A 17,505-nucleotide genomic window follows, 5' to 3' on the forward strand; every position below is an offset into this window, starting at 1 on the left:
TGTATGGCAGTTTCTGTGATAGACAATTCTGTTTGACTTTCAACATGTAGCATTTCACTGGAGTTGACTGTATACTGTTCTGAAGGATGAGTCCAATTTACCGTGTTGCTAAAATCTCCATTCATTTTGTACTCTTTGATTGTATCGTAGCTTTATTACATGAGTACTAAAGGACTAGTAGTTATATAATAAATGCTCATACTACACTACTACATAGTGAGCAACAGCGGGTATGCAATATGGGTGTTAGTTATCTCACCAGTAAATCCCCCATCACTCCCCAAAGAGTCTCACACCAAGCGATCCTAACTCTTCCCTTGTCTGACAATTTCTCTGCTTTGCCCCACTTCCCAACCAGTTCAGACCAAACTGTCTCATTGCCTTTGGTGAGGAGAATCCGAACGTATTAGGCTAGTTCAAGTCAGTGTGTAAGGTAGCCTGTTGCTCAAGGGCGCCTGATACATTGGGAGATGCACTGCAGCACGTTCCTACGGTTGAAAAGGGAATTCATGTATAACAGGTGGGTAGGATGGCTTCTCAGCAGCCAGAGGAATGTTATCTTCATCCTTTGTTCCTTGTATCATTTTCAGAAAGAATTTTTTTAACTGAGTGTCGTGTAATATCCATACAAGAAATGCAGTTCCTCCTAATGATTCCCTGTTCTGATAAGTTTCTTCTAATGTATATTTTAATATTTATTGTAGTTAGACTATGTAATACACGAAGATCATGTTCACTGACTTGAACATAAGCAGTCAGTTTTGCATTGAACTTTTCAGATTTTTCAAAACTGCTGACCTTTTCTAAATTTGCAGCATACATAACCAAATACATTGATTCAGATTATCTCTGGCATTTTTTTAATGCAGATGAAATGGCACAGTTAGTTTTCACTTTAACATAGATTTAAAAATGTAATTTATGCATGCCTAAGATAGTGGCACATGTAAAACACTGGGAGACAAATCAACCATTTCCTAAGACACACAGGCTTTTGGATAAATTCATATTTGTTCATTAAGTCTTCATTCCTGACCACTTCTTCAAGTATTAAGACGCACAATCATCTTGAAACCTATGCAGCTCAAAAAGAGTTAAGCGTAGTTTCAGGCATAACACCTACCTTCTACCAATTATTTTGCAATCACATTACCCTATTGTCTAAACTTTTCTCACCTGTTTCTTACTGACTATACTGGAGGAATAGTGACACTGACTACACATAATGTGCTGTCAAATGCACTAACTATGCTAGAAAAAAGTCCTCCCCCCCCCCCCCAAACATTTTTAAACAGAAACATTTTAAATTGTTGCTGCCTCTAAGCCCTTTAAACAGCTGTATGTACAAAATTAATATAACCCAAGGATCACATTGTCCCCAGAGGATGTATGGCATTTAACTCATTCTTCAGGAACATCTAGTTCGGGAAATATTGGTTCATCATTATAACTAGAAACCAAGCAAACTTGTCCTCAGTTAGAATAGTCTTCCACGGAATATTATAAACAAACAACTGTTTGGAACTTAAATTCCTAAAATGAATGAGCACTAGAAAAACATTTGGCTTTCAGATGCCTTTTTTCCCTCAGACTGTTCTTAAAGCACATCTAGCTGAACATGGCCACAGCCTCTCCCATAATGGCAAAACATTGGTTGATCTTCAAGAGTAGGTGCTTACTGCTAGTTTCTTCCAAGTCCAGGACTTCTAGGATTTCCACAGGCCTCTTCAAATTAATAAATTAATCTAGGTGAAGGCAACATGGCCTACTGGATAGGGCAGGTACTGGACTGGGAGTGGCTCTGCTACTGATCTTTTGTTTGACTGTGGAAAAATCACCTTTGTGTTTGTATCCCCATCTGTGAAATGGGAATAAAGATACTTATGTTCCTTTATAAAGTATTGTGATATTTGGGGATGAAAAGTGCTATATAAGAGCTTAATATTATTTATGGAAAAAAATCTCATTGCCTCCTGCATGGCAGCATCATGGCTGATTTTGGTGTTGGGTAATAATTAATCCAGTACAGAGTAGTAGACCTCTGCTAATTTGGGGAGAATCATAAATTGATTGATTGTCAAACTATAACTACACCTTTAAAGGTAGCTGGGGTGAGGAAGAATAGCGATCTGCTTTAGTAGTGAAAATATTCCATGTTGATATAAGGGTATGGGAGTTAGTGGTGGGGAGGAATGACACTATTCTTGATAAAGGTTCAACTTTGATTATCTAAAGCAGGGGTCTCAAACACACGGCCCTTGGACCGCATTATTTCCTGTGGCCCGTCAAGCTCCCCTTCCCCCCCCCCCGGGAGTTATTTCCTGCAGCCTGCCAAGCTCCCCTCCCCCCAGTGCGCTGCGTCCCTGCTCCCCCGCCTACATCCCTGCGCTTAAGGCTTTCCAGGAGGGAGGGGGGAGGAGCAGGGACGCAGCATGCTCAGGGGAGGAGGCAGAGAAGAGGCGAGGCCGTGGTGGGGCTTTGGGGAAGGGGTTGGAATAGGGGCAGGGAGGGAGTGGAGTTGGGGCGGGGACTTCGGGGAAGGGGTTGGAATGGGGGCAGGGAAGGGGTGGGAAGGAGCAGGGCGGGGTGGGGCCTCATGGAAGGGGTGGAGCCTCATGGAAGGGGTGGAGTGGGGGCAGGGATGGGGGCAGAGTGGGGAGCTTTAACAGAAGTACTTCTAAAAGTAAATGAGTGTTTTGTCCTTTGAGTGAGGTGCATTACTGAGTGTTTATATTTTATTAAAACCCCTCGGAAATGACTTCGTCGAAAAAAAGAACACTCAGGGAAGAAGAGAGTTTTCCAAGACAAATGGGAGAATTTATATTTTTTCACAGAGGTAAAAGATAAAATTCAATGCCTTATTTGTCAGCAAACGATTGCTGTTCCCAAGGAGTATAATGTGCGTTGGCACTACGATACGATGCACCGTGAAAAATATGATGCATTCGCTGGAAAAATCCGAGAGGAAAAAGTTCGGCAGCATTTGCCAAGCAAAGAAATTTTTTTTTGGAGATTAACAAGTCTAGCGAAGATTCAGTAAGAGCAAGTTTTGTGATAAGTGAAATGATAGCTAAATCATCGCTGCCTTTTACAGAAGGCCTATTCGTAAGAGAATGTCTTGTGAAGGCCAGCAACATTTTATGTCCTGATAGGAAGAAAGTTTTTGAAGGCATCACCTTGTCTGCCAATACAGTTGCCTGCAGGATAATGGATTTAGCAGATAATGTGCAAAAACAATTGATTCAAATGGCAAAAGACTTCGAAGCATTTTCAATTGCTCTTGATGAGAGTACAGATTTATCAGATACCGCACGTTGTGCAGTGTTCATTAGAGGTGTGGATTGCAGTTTGAATATAACTGAAGAATTGCTAGACTTAGTGCCACTGAAGGGACGTGACATATTTCAAGAACTGGAAGAGTGCATTGAAAAAGCTGCGCTGCCATGAAACAAACTCATATCTTTGGCTATGGACGGTGCCCCATCAATGTGCTCTGAAAACATTGGTGTGGTTGGATTATTGAAGACCAAACTGATCAGCCTCAATATACCAGGAATTAGCTTCACCAGTATACATTGCATTTTGCACCAAGAAGCCCTGTGTAGTCTACAGTGTCTACAAATGAAGGAAGTTATGGATATAGTTGTTAAAACCGTTAATTTTATACGTCCATGAGAGCTGAATCACAGACAGTTCACTTCTTTTCTAGCAAGTATGGACAGTGAATATGGAGAACTTCTGTATCACACTCAAGTTAGATGGCTGAGTCATGGAAATGTTTTGAAGTGTTTTTTGCACTTAGGGAGGAGATTGATTCCTTCATGAAAATGAAAAACAAGGAGGCGCCACAGTTTGCTGATTCCACTTTTATCTGCAACCATGCTTTTCTAACAGATGTAACTGATCACCTGAATGCACTGAACTTGAAGCTTCAGGGTAGAAAACAGGTGATAACACAGATATATGATAGTGTTAAGTCATTCAAAGTCAAGCTTACTTTGTGGGAGAAACAGTTGACTACTGGCAATTTGGTTCATTTCTCGACTCTGAATTCCTTAGGAAAAGTTGAACTCAAATCCTTGAAAGAATATGCAGATATCATTTGTAACTTACACAAACAGTTTGATGTGTGGTTTAAAGATTTCAAGGCACTTGAACCATATTTTCAACTTCTTTCCACACCATTTGCTGTGGAAATTGACAATGTTGCAGATGGAGTTAGTGGAGCTTCAGTGTGATACCATTTTGAAGCAGAAGTATACAGATGTTGGAATTCCAGTATTCTACCGGTTTCTTTCATAAGAAAGATTTCCCATGTTATTCTCTGCTTCCGCAAGGGTAATGGCAATGTTTGGAAGTAGATATATAGATATAGATATATATATGAACATGAACAGTTTTTTATTTTATTTTTTTTCTTCCATGAAGATTAACAAATCTGTGTTAAGGTCAAGGCTCACTGATGAACATTTGAAAGCAACACTGAGATTGGTTTAGTCTCAGGATATCAAACCTAATATTGATACTTGGCTTGATGCAAAACGCTGCCAGCTAAGTGGCCAAAAATGAAATGACTGTCAAAATTAGCACTGACTTTTCGCATTACAGTTTTAAAAAAGTTAATACATTGACTTTTAATAGCATACTATATTATTCTTCATTTTTTTCCCCGTTTTTGACTATACTTTTTTATCGTTGTATGAAAAGGTTTCAGAGATGCAGCCCTCGGGCCAATGTACTAGTCCTCATGTACCCCTCGTGGTGATTTGAGTTTGAGATCCCTGATCTAAAGCTTCCCATTTATCTTCATTTTTTTTAAATCCAAGAAAAAGGAGCTAAGAGTAATTTCATGTTGTTGTTCTAATAAATCTCAGAAATGCAGCAAAATGGGATAGTGTGTGATTGTTATGTAAAGCATTGACCCACTAATTCTTGCAGCTCCTGTTTAATTTATTATAGTTTAGCTAAGTGTTTTGCCGTCAGTTTTACCTGGCTGGGCTGCTCCTATCTGGTTGCCTTCCCTTGCCAGAAAGAACAGTGGAAAAACTATCTGTTAAGACAACCATGGCATTTCAATGCAAAGGCTGCTAAAAGTCAATTCAGCGGGTCAGGTCCTGAAAGCATCAGCTCTGCAATCCGGGGAGTTTGTGATAATGCTGATGTCAAGAGGGTGTTTTCTAAATTTTAGCTCTTTGCAATGCACAGAATTATTCTGGGTAGTTTTAGACCTGCTGTCTTATTGCTGTTATGTAAAATGGGAACTTTTGTAATGGTGCAAAAGTAGAGTGTTCATTTATGTTTTTTTTTGTTTTTTGTTTTTCCCCCCCTTTTAGATAGTGCCACAGGGAAGATTTATATTTTGATGGAAGCCAGGCTGGTAGCACTGTACAAATCTGAAAGTGAATATGTGATACTTGACAGGCAAGTACATGAATTATTGCACACTTTTGAACTTCCATTTTTTATAAATAAGTAATGAACTGCTGCAAGAAGTTAGATAACTGCAGAATCCAAGACTGCTTTCTTAGGAGAGTGGTTTAACACATGAGTGCCTTTTTATGTACATCCTGCTACAGCCTGTCAAGGGATTTGAGATCTGTCGCTGCAAATTAGGCTTGGATGGAAGTTTTTGTCAGAGTAGAATCTGCATCTGGGTTTATTGTAGCTAAGGAAAAGGTTGTAAACACAATATCTTTGGAAGCCAGAGTAGGAAAAAAATTGTCTTTAGTATCCTAGTATTCTTCCCATATGGTAGTCTACCTCTTCCGCTTGTAAAGCTAGTGTCAGCACACATTTTTAAGGACTTTTTATTTGTTTTATTCAACCCAATACAGTTTAGAATAGCAAATAAAACCTCATAATTCAAATGCTGCTGTAAAGAGATTTACCTTTTTTAGCACTCTTCAATAGAAAACATAATTTTTATAAAAGGCATACAGTATGACAGAAACATTTATGCTCCCTCCCCTTCCCGCCCATCCTTACCTTTCCTTTTGCAGTGATACCCTATCCACTCTTGGGTATCTTCCAAGAACTGGAAACTTCCTGCACCTAGATAAAACCAGTTTTTACCCCTTTTTACAAAATTGCATTTTTTATAACATTAACATCTTTTTGAGAATGAATGCAGTTCCCTAGAAAAACCTTAAGCAAGTTATGCATCTGTCTCTCGTATATTCGCTCTTTAGTATTTATGGATTTTTTTTAATAGTGGAAGATTTATTAGTTTCCCAGATTTTCCTCCCTGTGTTACTGTTCTTCACCTGTATAGTTGACACCTTCATGTTTTCTGTGCTGTTTTCCAGCATGTTAAAATTTGTTTTTTTCTGTCTCGGAACTAATCTCTTTGAAGCTTGGGACATTAATTGTTTCAGTCCTTTTTTAGAGCTCTAAGTTCTCATCCTCTTCTGGAGTTGTCAGGAGACTACATTTCTCAACTTGCAGTTCTAGACTTTTCTACATTTCTACAGTTCTAGACATTTCTACATTTCTCTAGCTTGGAGTTAGTAATTTTGGGCCAATGTTTACTTAGTTTTATTCATTCTTGTAAATACCAGAAGACACTCTGCTTATACTACAGAGTGCCACTATAACCAGTTTATTTTTTATTTCCTGAAGTTCCTATCATAACTTCTTATGAAGTGGATTACTGATTTATGCTTTGCTACTGCATTAATTTATAAATGTGTACTTTATTGTGGGGATAATGAATTTATACTAGTGGCAAATCATTAACAAATATCTCAGCTTTCATTTAGTGTTAAAGTTGACAAATAAAGGTAGAAGTAGGAAGCAAACTATTTGGAAAACAAGTGCTTTTCCTCATATCAGATTTCAGTATGAAAAATATTTAAAAAGAGAAAAATAGTACTTCTAGATTTAGTCTTTATAAGACAACTAGTGCAATTTACAGTGTGTTAATGTGTGTACATATAAATCTTTTTTTACATAGGTTTCCTGGCATTACTCTTAAAGGCAAGAAATATAAACCACTATTTGAATATTTTATTAAGGTAAGATAAGTCAGTCTTGTGTTTAGAGACAGAACCAAATGACAATGTTAAAACCAAGAGACTGCAATTTTAAATAGTTGTACATTTTTTGATCAATATTTCCCCTTGATATGATGACAAAACGAATATTGTGCTTTCTTTAGAATTTGCTTTCATTTAGTTTAAGACCCATACTTTGACTGGATTTACTGATAATACTGGCTATATGTTAAAATAAAATCCCAACTGTCAAGATGTCGAGGGGAAAATAGGTAAAATACCAAGCAAGTTAAATCTCAGGCCTCCATTTCCCCAAACAAACTCATTGTCCCACATTACATTAACACGGCTATACTCTCATCTCATGCTTTGCAACAGAGAGCATTGTCACTTTGCCAGAAAGTTGGCTGCTTCTGTTTTTTCCTTTCTTTCTTATGTCCTTTATGCTCATACTTCATATAAGTACACACCCTGGTGGTGATGAAGGTTGAGAGTAGGGATGACCAGGGCCGGCGCTTCCACTAGGCGACCCTAGGCGGTCACCTAGGGCGGCAGGATTTGGGGGGCGGCATTTTGCCGTCCTCGGTGGAAATTCGGCGGCAGGGGGTCCTTCCGCTCCGGGTCTTCGGTGGAAATTCGGAGGTGGGTCCTTCACTCGCTCCGGGACCAACCGCCAAAGTGCCCCGAAGACGCGGAGCGGAAGAACCCCCGCCGCCGAATGCTCAGAGGAGGAGTGCTGCCGCCTAGGGCGGCAAAAACCCTGGCGCCGCTCCTGGGGATGACTCTAGGTTTTCAGAGGACTCTTTATTGAACAGTCAGTATTCCCCAGTATCTATGACCTAGCTCCGTTCAGTTGAAGCCAGCATCCTCATTCTCTGCCTTCTAAAACCATAAATTCCATATTCAGAAGTGGAATTATGATGACATTGAAACTGGAGGTTCTTTGTGCTTTTACATTTGGAGTATTAAGACCCTATATTGCTGTAACTGTTCGCATTTCCAGTCTTTATGGATGTCTTGTTATGCTGCACTTAAAGCAGGAGTACATATTTTATTACACATCATGGGAATGAGTTATGGAGAATAGAATAGGTGTATAAACATTTTGATAGAACTTGACTGAATTATACAAATAGTTAAAATACTGAACTGCTGATATATAATTACTTTACATAAAAGAATAGTTGGTGTATGCAGTCAGTTCCTGAAGTCAGCAGAGGTAAAAGGAGTTCATCAACTCAATAGGGAGCAGACCTATTTTTGGAAGAAGGTGGGAATCACAGTTGTAGCCATTAACTGGACTGCAGGGTATAAAGATAGGATCTACACTAACGTGTTGGAAGGTTTGTATGGTAGTCTCTCTGCATCTCAATACAGTAAAAGCTGTGTTATCCAGCCCTGTACCAATCAGAAAGCTCTATAAACGGGCATTTCTAATCTTCATAGAAAGTCTGGTTTATAGTCCGGTTGCTGCAGGGCCGGCAGGCTCCCTACCTGGCTCTGTGTGGCTCCCTGGAAGCAGCAACATGTCCCTGCTGCTCCTAGGCGGAGGAACAGCCACAAGGGGGTCAGAGTGTGGGAGAGGGATCAGGGGGTTGTGGCAAAAATTGTCAGACACCTAGAAAAACATAAATTGTTGAGCAATAGTCAACATGGTTTCTGTAAAGGGAAATCGTGTCTTACTAATCTATTATAGTTGTTTGAAGGGGTCAACAAACATGTGGACAAGGGGGATCCAGTGGACATAGTGTACTTAGATTTCCAGAAAGCCTTTGACAAGGTCCCTCACCAAAGGCTCTTACGTAAATTAAGCTGTCATGGGATAAAAGGGAAGGTCCTTTCATGGATTGAGAATTGGTTAAAAGACCGGGAACAAAGGGTAGGAATTAATGGTAAATTCTCAGAATGGAGAGGGGTAACTAGTGGTGTTCCCCAAGGGTCAGTCCTCGGACCAATCCTATTCAACTTATTCATAAATGATCTGGAGAACGGGGTAAACAGTGAGGTGGCAAAGTTTGCAGATGATACTAAACTGCTCAAGATAGTTGAGACCAAAGCAGACTGTGACGAACTTCAAAAAGATCTCACAAAACTAAGTGATTGGGCAACAAAATGGCAAATGAAATTTAATGTGGATAAATGTAAAGTAATGCACATTGGAAAAAATAACCCCAACTATACATATACTATGATGGGGGCTAATTTAGCTACAACAAGTCAGGAAAAAGATCTTGGAGTCATCATGGATAGTTTTCTGAAGATGTCCACGCAGTGTGCAGAGGCGGTCAAAAAAGCAAACAGGATGTTAGGAATCATTAAAAAGGGGATAGAGAATAAGACGGAGAATATATTATTACCCTTATATAAATCGATGGTACGCCCACATCTCGAATACTGCGTACAGATGTGGTGGTCTCATCTCAAAAAAGATATACTGGCACTAGAAAAGGTTCAGAAAAGAGCAACTAAAATGATTAGGGGTTTGGAATGGGTCCCATATGAGGAGAGATTAAAGAGGCTAGGACTCTTCAGCTTGGAAAAGAGGAGACTAAGGCGGGGATATGATAGAGGTATATTAAAATCATGAGTGATGTGGAGAAAGTGGATAAGGAAAAGTTATTTACTTATTCCCATAATACAAGAACTAGGGGTCACCAAATGAAATTAATAGGCAGCAGGTTTAAAACAAATACAGGGAAGTTCTTCTTCACACAGCGCACAGTCAACTTGTGGAACTCCTTACCTGAGGACGTTGTGAAGGCTAGGACTATAATAGCATTTAAAAGAGAACTGGATAAATTTATGGTGGTTAAGTCCATTAATGGCTATTAGCCAGGATGAGTAAGGAATGGTAGCCTCTGTTTATCAGAGGATGGAGATGGATGGCAGGAGAGAGATCACTTGATCATTGCCTGTTAGGTCCACTCCCTCTGGGGCACCTGGCATTGGCCACTGTCGGTAGACAGGATACTGGGCTAGATGGACCTTTGGTCTGACCCGGTACGGCCGTTCTTATGTTCTTATGGCATGGGAGGGGTTTCGGGGTGCTGCATCTGGGGGGCGCTCAACTTGGGTGGCTCCCTGCAGTTCCTAGGCAGAGGCGTGACTAGGTGGCTTTGCACGCTGCCTCTGCCCGCAGGCGCCGCCCCCGCATCTCCCATTAGCCACTGTTCTGGCCAGTGAGAGCTGTGGAGCCAGCACGCGGAGCGGGAGCAGCGTGCAGAGACGCCTAGCCTCGCCTCCGCCTAGGAACAGCAGGGACAGGACGCTGCTTGCGGGGAGCTGCCCGAGATGAGCGCCCCCTGGATCTGGCACCCAAAAACCCCTCCCACACCCCAACCCCCTGCCCTGAACCCCCTCCTGCACCCGAACTCCCTCCCAGACCCCACACCCCCTCCCATGCCCCAGCCCCGCACCCAAACTCCTTCCTTCTTCATTTAACCGGAATTTTTCACTTACTGGCACCCCCCATTTCCCCAACATGCCGGATTACAAAGCTTTTACTGTATTCCAGACCAAGACAAAACTTAATACAGTACTGTGACAAATCATTGCTTCATTTGTGATGACCAGGATAGTTCATTTTACGTTACTTTTAAATTATGTGAGGGATACGAAAATGGCTCATTACTCTTAATTATCAGCTTGCTGAACAGATGGCAGATAATTGGTTCCGTTATCCTTCACAGTTTTCTTCCACCATTAAAGTTAAAACTTAATGTTAAATGTCATCCCAAACTTTTACCTTCATGCTTTCCTTCGTGCTTATCACCCTGTAAGTTGACTTAAAATAATTAGTAGCAACCCCCCCTATTTTTATGGTAATAAGAAACAATGGAGATGTGGAAGCTGCTTTGTTTATAAATAATTATTATATGTATGTGTGTGTATATATAGGTCTATAAATGGCTGGAAACTTCTTTTATTATGTATCTTGTTTATAGGATCCTATTAATTTGTAGTCTCAAGCATGAGATTGCATCAGTGCAAGGATATGTATTAGTCAACTTTGTGAAGTTGTCAACAGAAGTCTTAGATTTAGTCTTACACTCTTGGTGCTGTGTAAAAAGAGTGGATTGGCTTGGCATTTGAGCTGAGATAAGTGGTTAAAAATGTCCTGTGTATAAAGCAAACTAAAATATAGTTCTAGCTATTGCAGCTTTTTGACTTAACAGTTGACCAGTTCAATGTACATTTTCCAATCATTTTGAAAAATGCTACTTTCCTGTATGTCTGAAAAAGAATATAATACTTCAATATTTTGTGTGTTGCAGTGTAAAAACAATGGTGCTTTTACTGTGGTCACAGACAACTATGTGAAGGAGGAAGAAGGTACAGGGGTTGTACATCAGGCTCCTTACTTCGGTGCTGTAAGTAAAAACTAACTTTTATTATATGTTTCGTCTGGAGCATGTTCCCATGGCCTCCAAGGGCTCTTACAGATATACAATGCTGACTCTCTGCAGGCCAAGAATGGTAATCAGCTGCTTTTAAAACATTGCGTTCTGGTGAATGCTCAAACTTCTCTTTGTAGATGCAGTTGCCCTTTACTTGCACACCAGTGGGGAGTTAGTTTAAATGTCCATTACTGTCATCTTTACTATTCATAAAACGTCCATCCCTGTAGCATCTGAGTGCTCTAGCTCCTTCTCTTCCCTGAAGATCGAGAAATGCCAGCTTCATCACAAAGAACTGAGTACTCTACTGCTAAGTAGGGACCAGCTGTTCTAATTCATAAATTGGACAAATATCAGGACTGTTGTTCAGCATGCTATGCCTTTCAAGATTTTATCATTTGTTAATTTATATGTGTTGAGCATATAAAATGACTTAACATGCTTCTGTACCTTCTCTATGTCCCTTTGGGCTAAAAGAATTCTTTGCACAATGGTTTTTTTTTTTTTTTTTTTTTAAGGATGTTTTATTTCCTTTTCCTTTCCCCAATTTGCTTGAGATATTGAAGACTAGAAAAGTTGGACAGATTCTCTTAAGAGTTAATCAGTTGGCCTTTATAAACCCGGGAATTACCATACTAGATCAGACCCATGGTCTGCTTAATCCGCTATCCTGTCTCAGTGGCAAGCAACAGATGCATCCAAGGAAGATATGAGACATTTCCTAACCTCTGGTAGTTAGAAATTGGTTTAATTCCTGAAGCATTAAATATATGCTCTCTTGCAAATTGTATGTTGGCATGAACTACTGCTACTCAGGATGTTCTTGTTATCCATCTAAATGTCCAATCCTTTTTTGAATCTTGTTTTTTTTGGCCTCAGTGACGTCCTATTTAGTTGTCTCCTTTTGAAGAATGTGTATATTCCTATGCTTTATTTCATGTTGTCAAGATGAAAATTCTTATACAAATATTACACAGGAAAACAACCTGCTTTTTACTTTTAATTACATAAGTAGAATAAACTGGTTAGAGAGGCACAGAAGGTTCACAATTGCCTTAATTTAACAATTGCCTCACCATATCTACAAATAAAAGCAGAGTCAGGATCAAGTGTTAACTGAAAAGTGATGAACCCACACAGGGAGTGTTAGTGTTAGTGTGATAAAGGAAGTTTGAAAATTTCACTGAACCTGTTACAGTTGTTAGTACACAAAGACTAAGCAGTAAAATATAAATTAACTTAGAGAAAAAAAGCTGTCTGCTATGAAATAATTAGCAGTCTGTTAGTATCTCTTAAAAACTTTGATTTTATCAGTTTAATGCATAGCAAATAGTGCATATGTTGTTGTATGGTTCTAACTCCACAGACCAAATTTTCTGTTACTTGCCTGTAGAGTAGACAACTTAATGATATAGCAGATTGATATCTGAATACATGGATATTTTGTTTTCAGAAGGAATTATTTAAGGACATATTTAAATAACACATTTGATTTGAATGTTGAAACCTTTTCTTCTTTGGCATCTCTGCATCTCACCTCATCCCCTCCAGTTAGTTCAAAAAAGCACTAGCTCCCAAAGGCTGCTGTTAGGATCAGGGCTCCAATGACCTAAGTGCTGTTCAAATGCATAGGAGAAACATGATCCTTGTTCTGAAAACGCTTTCAGTGTAATTAAAGAGAAAAACCGGTAGAGGACAGAGAAGAGAGATACAGCCTAAAAAGCCATGTGACCGTAGTTCTGTTGAGCACATTTTGTAGTTCAGTTTCCTCTCTATCACTTCATTTACTTTTTTTTGTATTAGGAAGTGAAATGAATGGCGTTGGGGTTGGGGTGGGGGAGAAGAAGGGGTATATAAGTAGCAACAAGGAGGGAAAAGAGAGAAAAGTGGGGGTGTGGGGGGGAACTGAGGGGAATCACACCTTCCATGAAATATTTAAACATCTTAAACAACCACTCATTGCTTGTTCTGTTACCTAGTGTACTGTCTCTGAATAAAGAGAAGTCCCTTGAGGGAAGGATACATAACGATGTAAAATGTGGCTTCAGTATGAACCTTTGGTATTAAATAGATGTGTTCTGCACCATGAGATCTCAGAAATCCATCCTCCATGTATTACTGTGAAAAGGATTCTTAACCAAAACTTAAAGGGAGAAAAAAAAGATGCAGTTAGTTCTAGAACACTTCTTAATCCAAGACCAGTTTGCGGTACTGTCTTTCCCCCAACTTGAGCTAGTATGTCCCCAAATAGCTCACAGGATATTTAGTTTCATGAGCTGGATAACTATCTCCTAGAACTGGAAGGGACCTTGAAAGGTCATCGAGTCCAGCCCCCTGCCTTCACTAGCAGGACCAAGTACTGATTTGCCCCAGATCCCTAAGTGGCCCCCTCAAGGATTGAACTCACAACCCTGGGTTTAGCAGGCCAATACTCAAACCACTGAGCTATCCCTCCCCCCATGATAATATATTATTGCCCTTATAATATATTATTGCCCTTATATAAATCCATGGTACGCCCACATCTCGAATACTGTGTACAGATGTGGTCTCCTCACCTCAAAAAAGATATTCTAGCACTAGAAAAGGTTCAGAAAAGAGCAACTAAAATGATTAAGGGTTTAGAGAGGGTCCCATATGAGGAAAGATTAAAGAGGCTAGGACTCTTCAGTTTGGAAAAGAGAAGACTAAGGGGGGACATGATAGAGGGAGGTATATAAAATCATGAGTGATGTTGAGAAAGTGGATAAGGAAAAGTTATTTACTTATTCCCATAATACAAGAACTAGGGGTCACCAAATGAAATTAATAGGCAGCAGGTTTAAAACAAATAAAAGGAAGTTCTTCTTCACGCAGCGCACAGTCAACTTGTGGAACTCCTTACCTGAGGAGGTTGTGAAGGCTAGGACTATAACAATGTTTAAAAGGGGACTGGATAAATTCATGGTGGCTAAGTCCATAAATGGCTATTAGCCAGGATGGGTAAGAATGGTGTCCCTAGCCTCTGTTTGTCAGAGGATGGAGATGGATGGCAGGAGAGAGATCACTTGATCATTGCCTGTTAGGTTCACTCCCTCTGGGGCACCTGGCATTGGCCACTGTCGGTAGACAGATACTGGGCTAGATGGACCTTTGGTCTGACCCAGTACGGCCTTTCTTATGTTCTTATGTTCTTAAATATCACACAATTCAAAAAGAACATAGATCAGAAAACAAGACCAGTCTGCATAAACCTTGCATTAAATTTCTGATCTTTGTTTATCTGTAAGTACGTGCTACTAAAATTCAGCATCCTGGACAGTTCTTCATCTACAGTAACATACAGTGGTTTGGAGGTGTGTTTTTTGTGGTTTTTTTGCTAGCTATATAGCAGATCTTTTGCATCTTATAACCAGGGTTTGCCCCCATCCAGCTGTTTATCACGTAAGTGTTAATACCAGCCCCATACCTGATTCCATGCTTCAAATGGCAGATGCTATAATGCCGCTAAATGCCTAGCCACTGAATGATATGGGCTTGAGATAGTATAGAATCATTATTGAGACGATATAGAATCATGGTTGTTGCATCACAACCTTTATTTTAGTTGAATTTTAGCTTTTAGTCCTAAGTTTTCCATAACTTTTTTTTCCAGTTATTTTCTTTGTAATTTTTTTCAAAGAAGGAAACAACTGTTGGGAGAGACTTACTTTCATATAGATTCCCCCCCCCCCCCAACTTCTGTTTAATTTTGTTTTTTTAATCTTTCTGTACGTCTCAGTGTCCCAAGTGTGGACATAAAGATATCCGTCATGGACATACATGATCACTGCCTTACTTGTTTTCTTATGGAGCTTGCTATCATTGCAACTCCTATATCTATGCCTGAATTCAGGCATGCTCACCCAAGTAAGTTTTCAATAATTAAATGGTAGATCAGTCTGGAAAGCTTCAAGTCTGAGTTGTTCAGAGTCAAGGCACCCAGCAGTTGAAAACTGGAGTAATTAGGTCATTATATATTTCGTGGGCTGCGTTGAGGATGCAAATACCACAGTGCCACCTCTTGGCCCAGATCCTATAATGCTGAGGGGTCATAGTCCTATATAGGACAGATGTCAGTATGCTAGGCTTTGATGTGCTCTACATTGGCTCTTTCTCTAAAGCCTTTTACAGTTCATGATATTAGTCCTATTGGGGTAACTCCAGTTCTTGCTTTGTTTTTTTCATCTGGTTTACACTAACACCACAGTCTGCCTGCTACATGTAATGATAATGGATGATGGAAGACTAACCAAGGAATTGGTCTAATAACAAATGAGCTAAATCACACAGATGAGGTCAGATAGATATTGTACATGTAGTAGGCTGAGGAGGAGAAAGTCAGTAGTGTCTTTAGAGCCAATTGATCGCTGAAACCTGAGGGTGTTTTTTACATGTAAAGCTTTAGTCCTTGTAACAGTTGATTTTTGTGCTCACTGTGAGTGAGCTTCACCATTTCATCCTGTACCATAACACTTGATTGTAGCATGACTTCCTTGACCAATATGGACAAGGATATAATAGCTGTGCTAGCCAAACAAATAGAAGCTGTTCTGTAGTATGATTTTGAAGAGCTTTGTCTGTGCTACAAAATAGAATTGCTGCTGACAAAGATTAGATCTGAGGAAGGCTTAGCAGCAAGTGTAAAGGAGGACTGACCGTGTTCAGCACCAGTTCAGCTGCAACCATATCTAACGAACATTGTCAATAGTGGTTTCTCAAACCCAAAGTCCATGCCTGGTTTGGTCAGAGAAAATGCAATAGCCTGCAAGTGTCAAAAGGGGACCTCACCTATAGCACGGTTCTGATCTTTGCATGTACAAAGGCCTTGCTTTTCAAGAAAATAAAATGATGCTCTGGTTTCTTCCTGTTTCCTCCTGAAGGTGATGTCAGAGTTTTAGTTGCTAACTTTTTTTCTGTGCTTATGTGCCTTTCGTGGCAAGAATGTACTTTCCAACTCCAGTAGGAAAGCAACACTTAGCTTTTAATTTGGTGTGACAGTTTCAGGTTTGGCTGCTGTTTGGGATGAGTACTCTAACTGTCCTGTCCCCCTCTTTCCCCTCCTCCCCCACATTTAAAGCATGAGAGTATTTGATGTGTCTGATGCTTAGTTTTATTGATTAAAAGGTTTAAAAGGCTTGAGAACTGAGGCATTGGGGGAAATCCTATCAGTTAAATGTGGAGAGCATGGACCTAGGAGTGGAGAGCTCTTAAAAATGACATGTCTTCTGAGAAACAGAATTACAGGCACGTGCTTTAAGGAGATACCACAACTTCAGTGTACCCTCTTAATTCGTACAGTAGCATGAAATGTATTTCCCCAGCCCTTTATTTTGAAATGATGGGCAGAGGCTGCAAAATAGAGCAAATTTGTTCCCTTCCCTAGGAAACTGGCACAACCCTAAGTGATAGGGAACAAGTGTGCCCTACATCATCCTTTTCATCTTGATGGATGAAGTATATTGCTTAAAAATGCTTTCAAAAGTGTTTTTGGGATTATTTGACTGTTTGTTTTTTGTATAATTATGAAGTAGCTTTATATTAAGTTTTTAATCCCTTTTCTTAAGTCTTGACTATTGAAAGCTACATTTAGGAATAACATATTTTGTACTTCTCTTTTAGGATGACTACAGAGTCTGCATGGATTTTAATATTATTCAGAAAGATTCAGTTCCAGTTTGTCCTGTTGATGCTTCAGGCTATTTCACAGCAGAAGTGACGGACTTTGCTGGACAATATGTGAAGGTTGGTGGACTTGGGGAAATAGTAAAGTTTTTTTTTATTTGATCTAGCATTTACATGTGGTAGAAACTCATTTTTCTTTCCCCAGGTGGTTTTGCCTTCAGTATGTTTTTGGCAGCCATGTTACAAAGACTTGTATTAAAAAAGGTTATCCTTCTCCAGTTGGGACTACAACAGAGAAATATGGATTTCTTGTGTACTGTCACTTCACAAAATGTTAATTACAATGTTAGGGAAATAAGTAACTTGATACGTTAACAATGATGTAAGTCTTAGAAAAAGGAAAGGAGAGTGTACTCTAGTGCCTACTCTATATGCCTGTCATGGGAAGAATCAAGTTTTTTGTTTAGTTTTTT

The 17,505-nt window shown here is 39.7% G+C and overlaps 1 protein-coding gene across 1 annotated transcript in view; it reads left to right on the forward strand.

The window, feature by feature from the left end:
- Positions 1 to 17,505, forward strand: part of IARS1 (isoleucyl-tRNA synthetase 1) — a 213,352-nt gene that overhangs the window by 41,105 nt on the left and 154,742 nt on the right. Inside the window, exons 9-12 of the mRNA XM_065408763.1 lie at positions 5,334 to 5,421; positions 6,953 to 7,013; positions 11,267 to 11,362; positions 17,030 to 17,152. Coding sequence (XP_065264835.1) covers positions 5,334 to 5,421; positions 6,953 to 7,013; positions 11,267 to 11,362; positions 17,030 to 17,152 — 368 coding nt within the window. The remainder of the gene's footprint in view (positions 1 to 5,333; positions 5,422 to 6,952; positions 7,014 to 11,266; positions 11,363 to 17,029; positions 17,153 to 17,505) is intronic.

Source organism: Emys orbicularis, chromosome 7, assembly GCF_028017835.1.
Source record: "Emys orbicularis isolate rEmyOrb1 chromosome 7, rEmyOrb1.hap1, whole genome shotgun sequence".
NCBI classification, from domain to species: Eukaryota; Metazoa; Chordata; order Testudines; family Emydidae; genus Emys; species Emys orbicularis.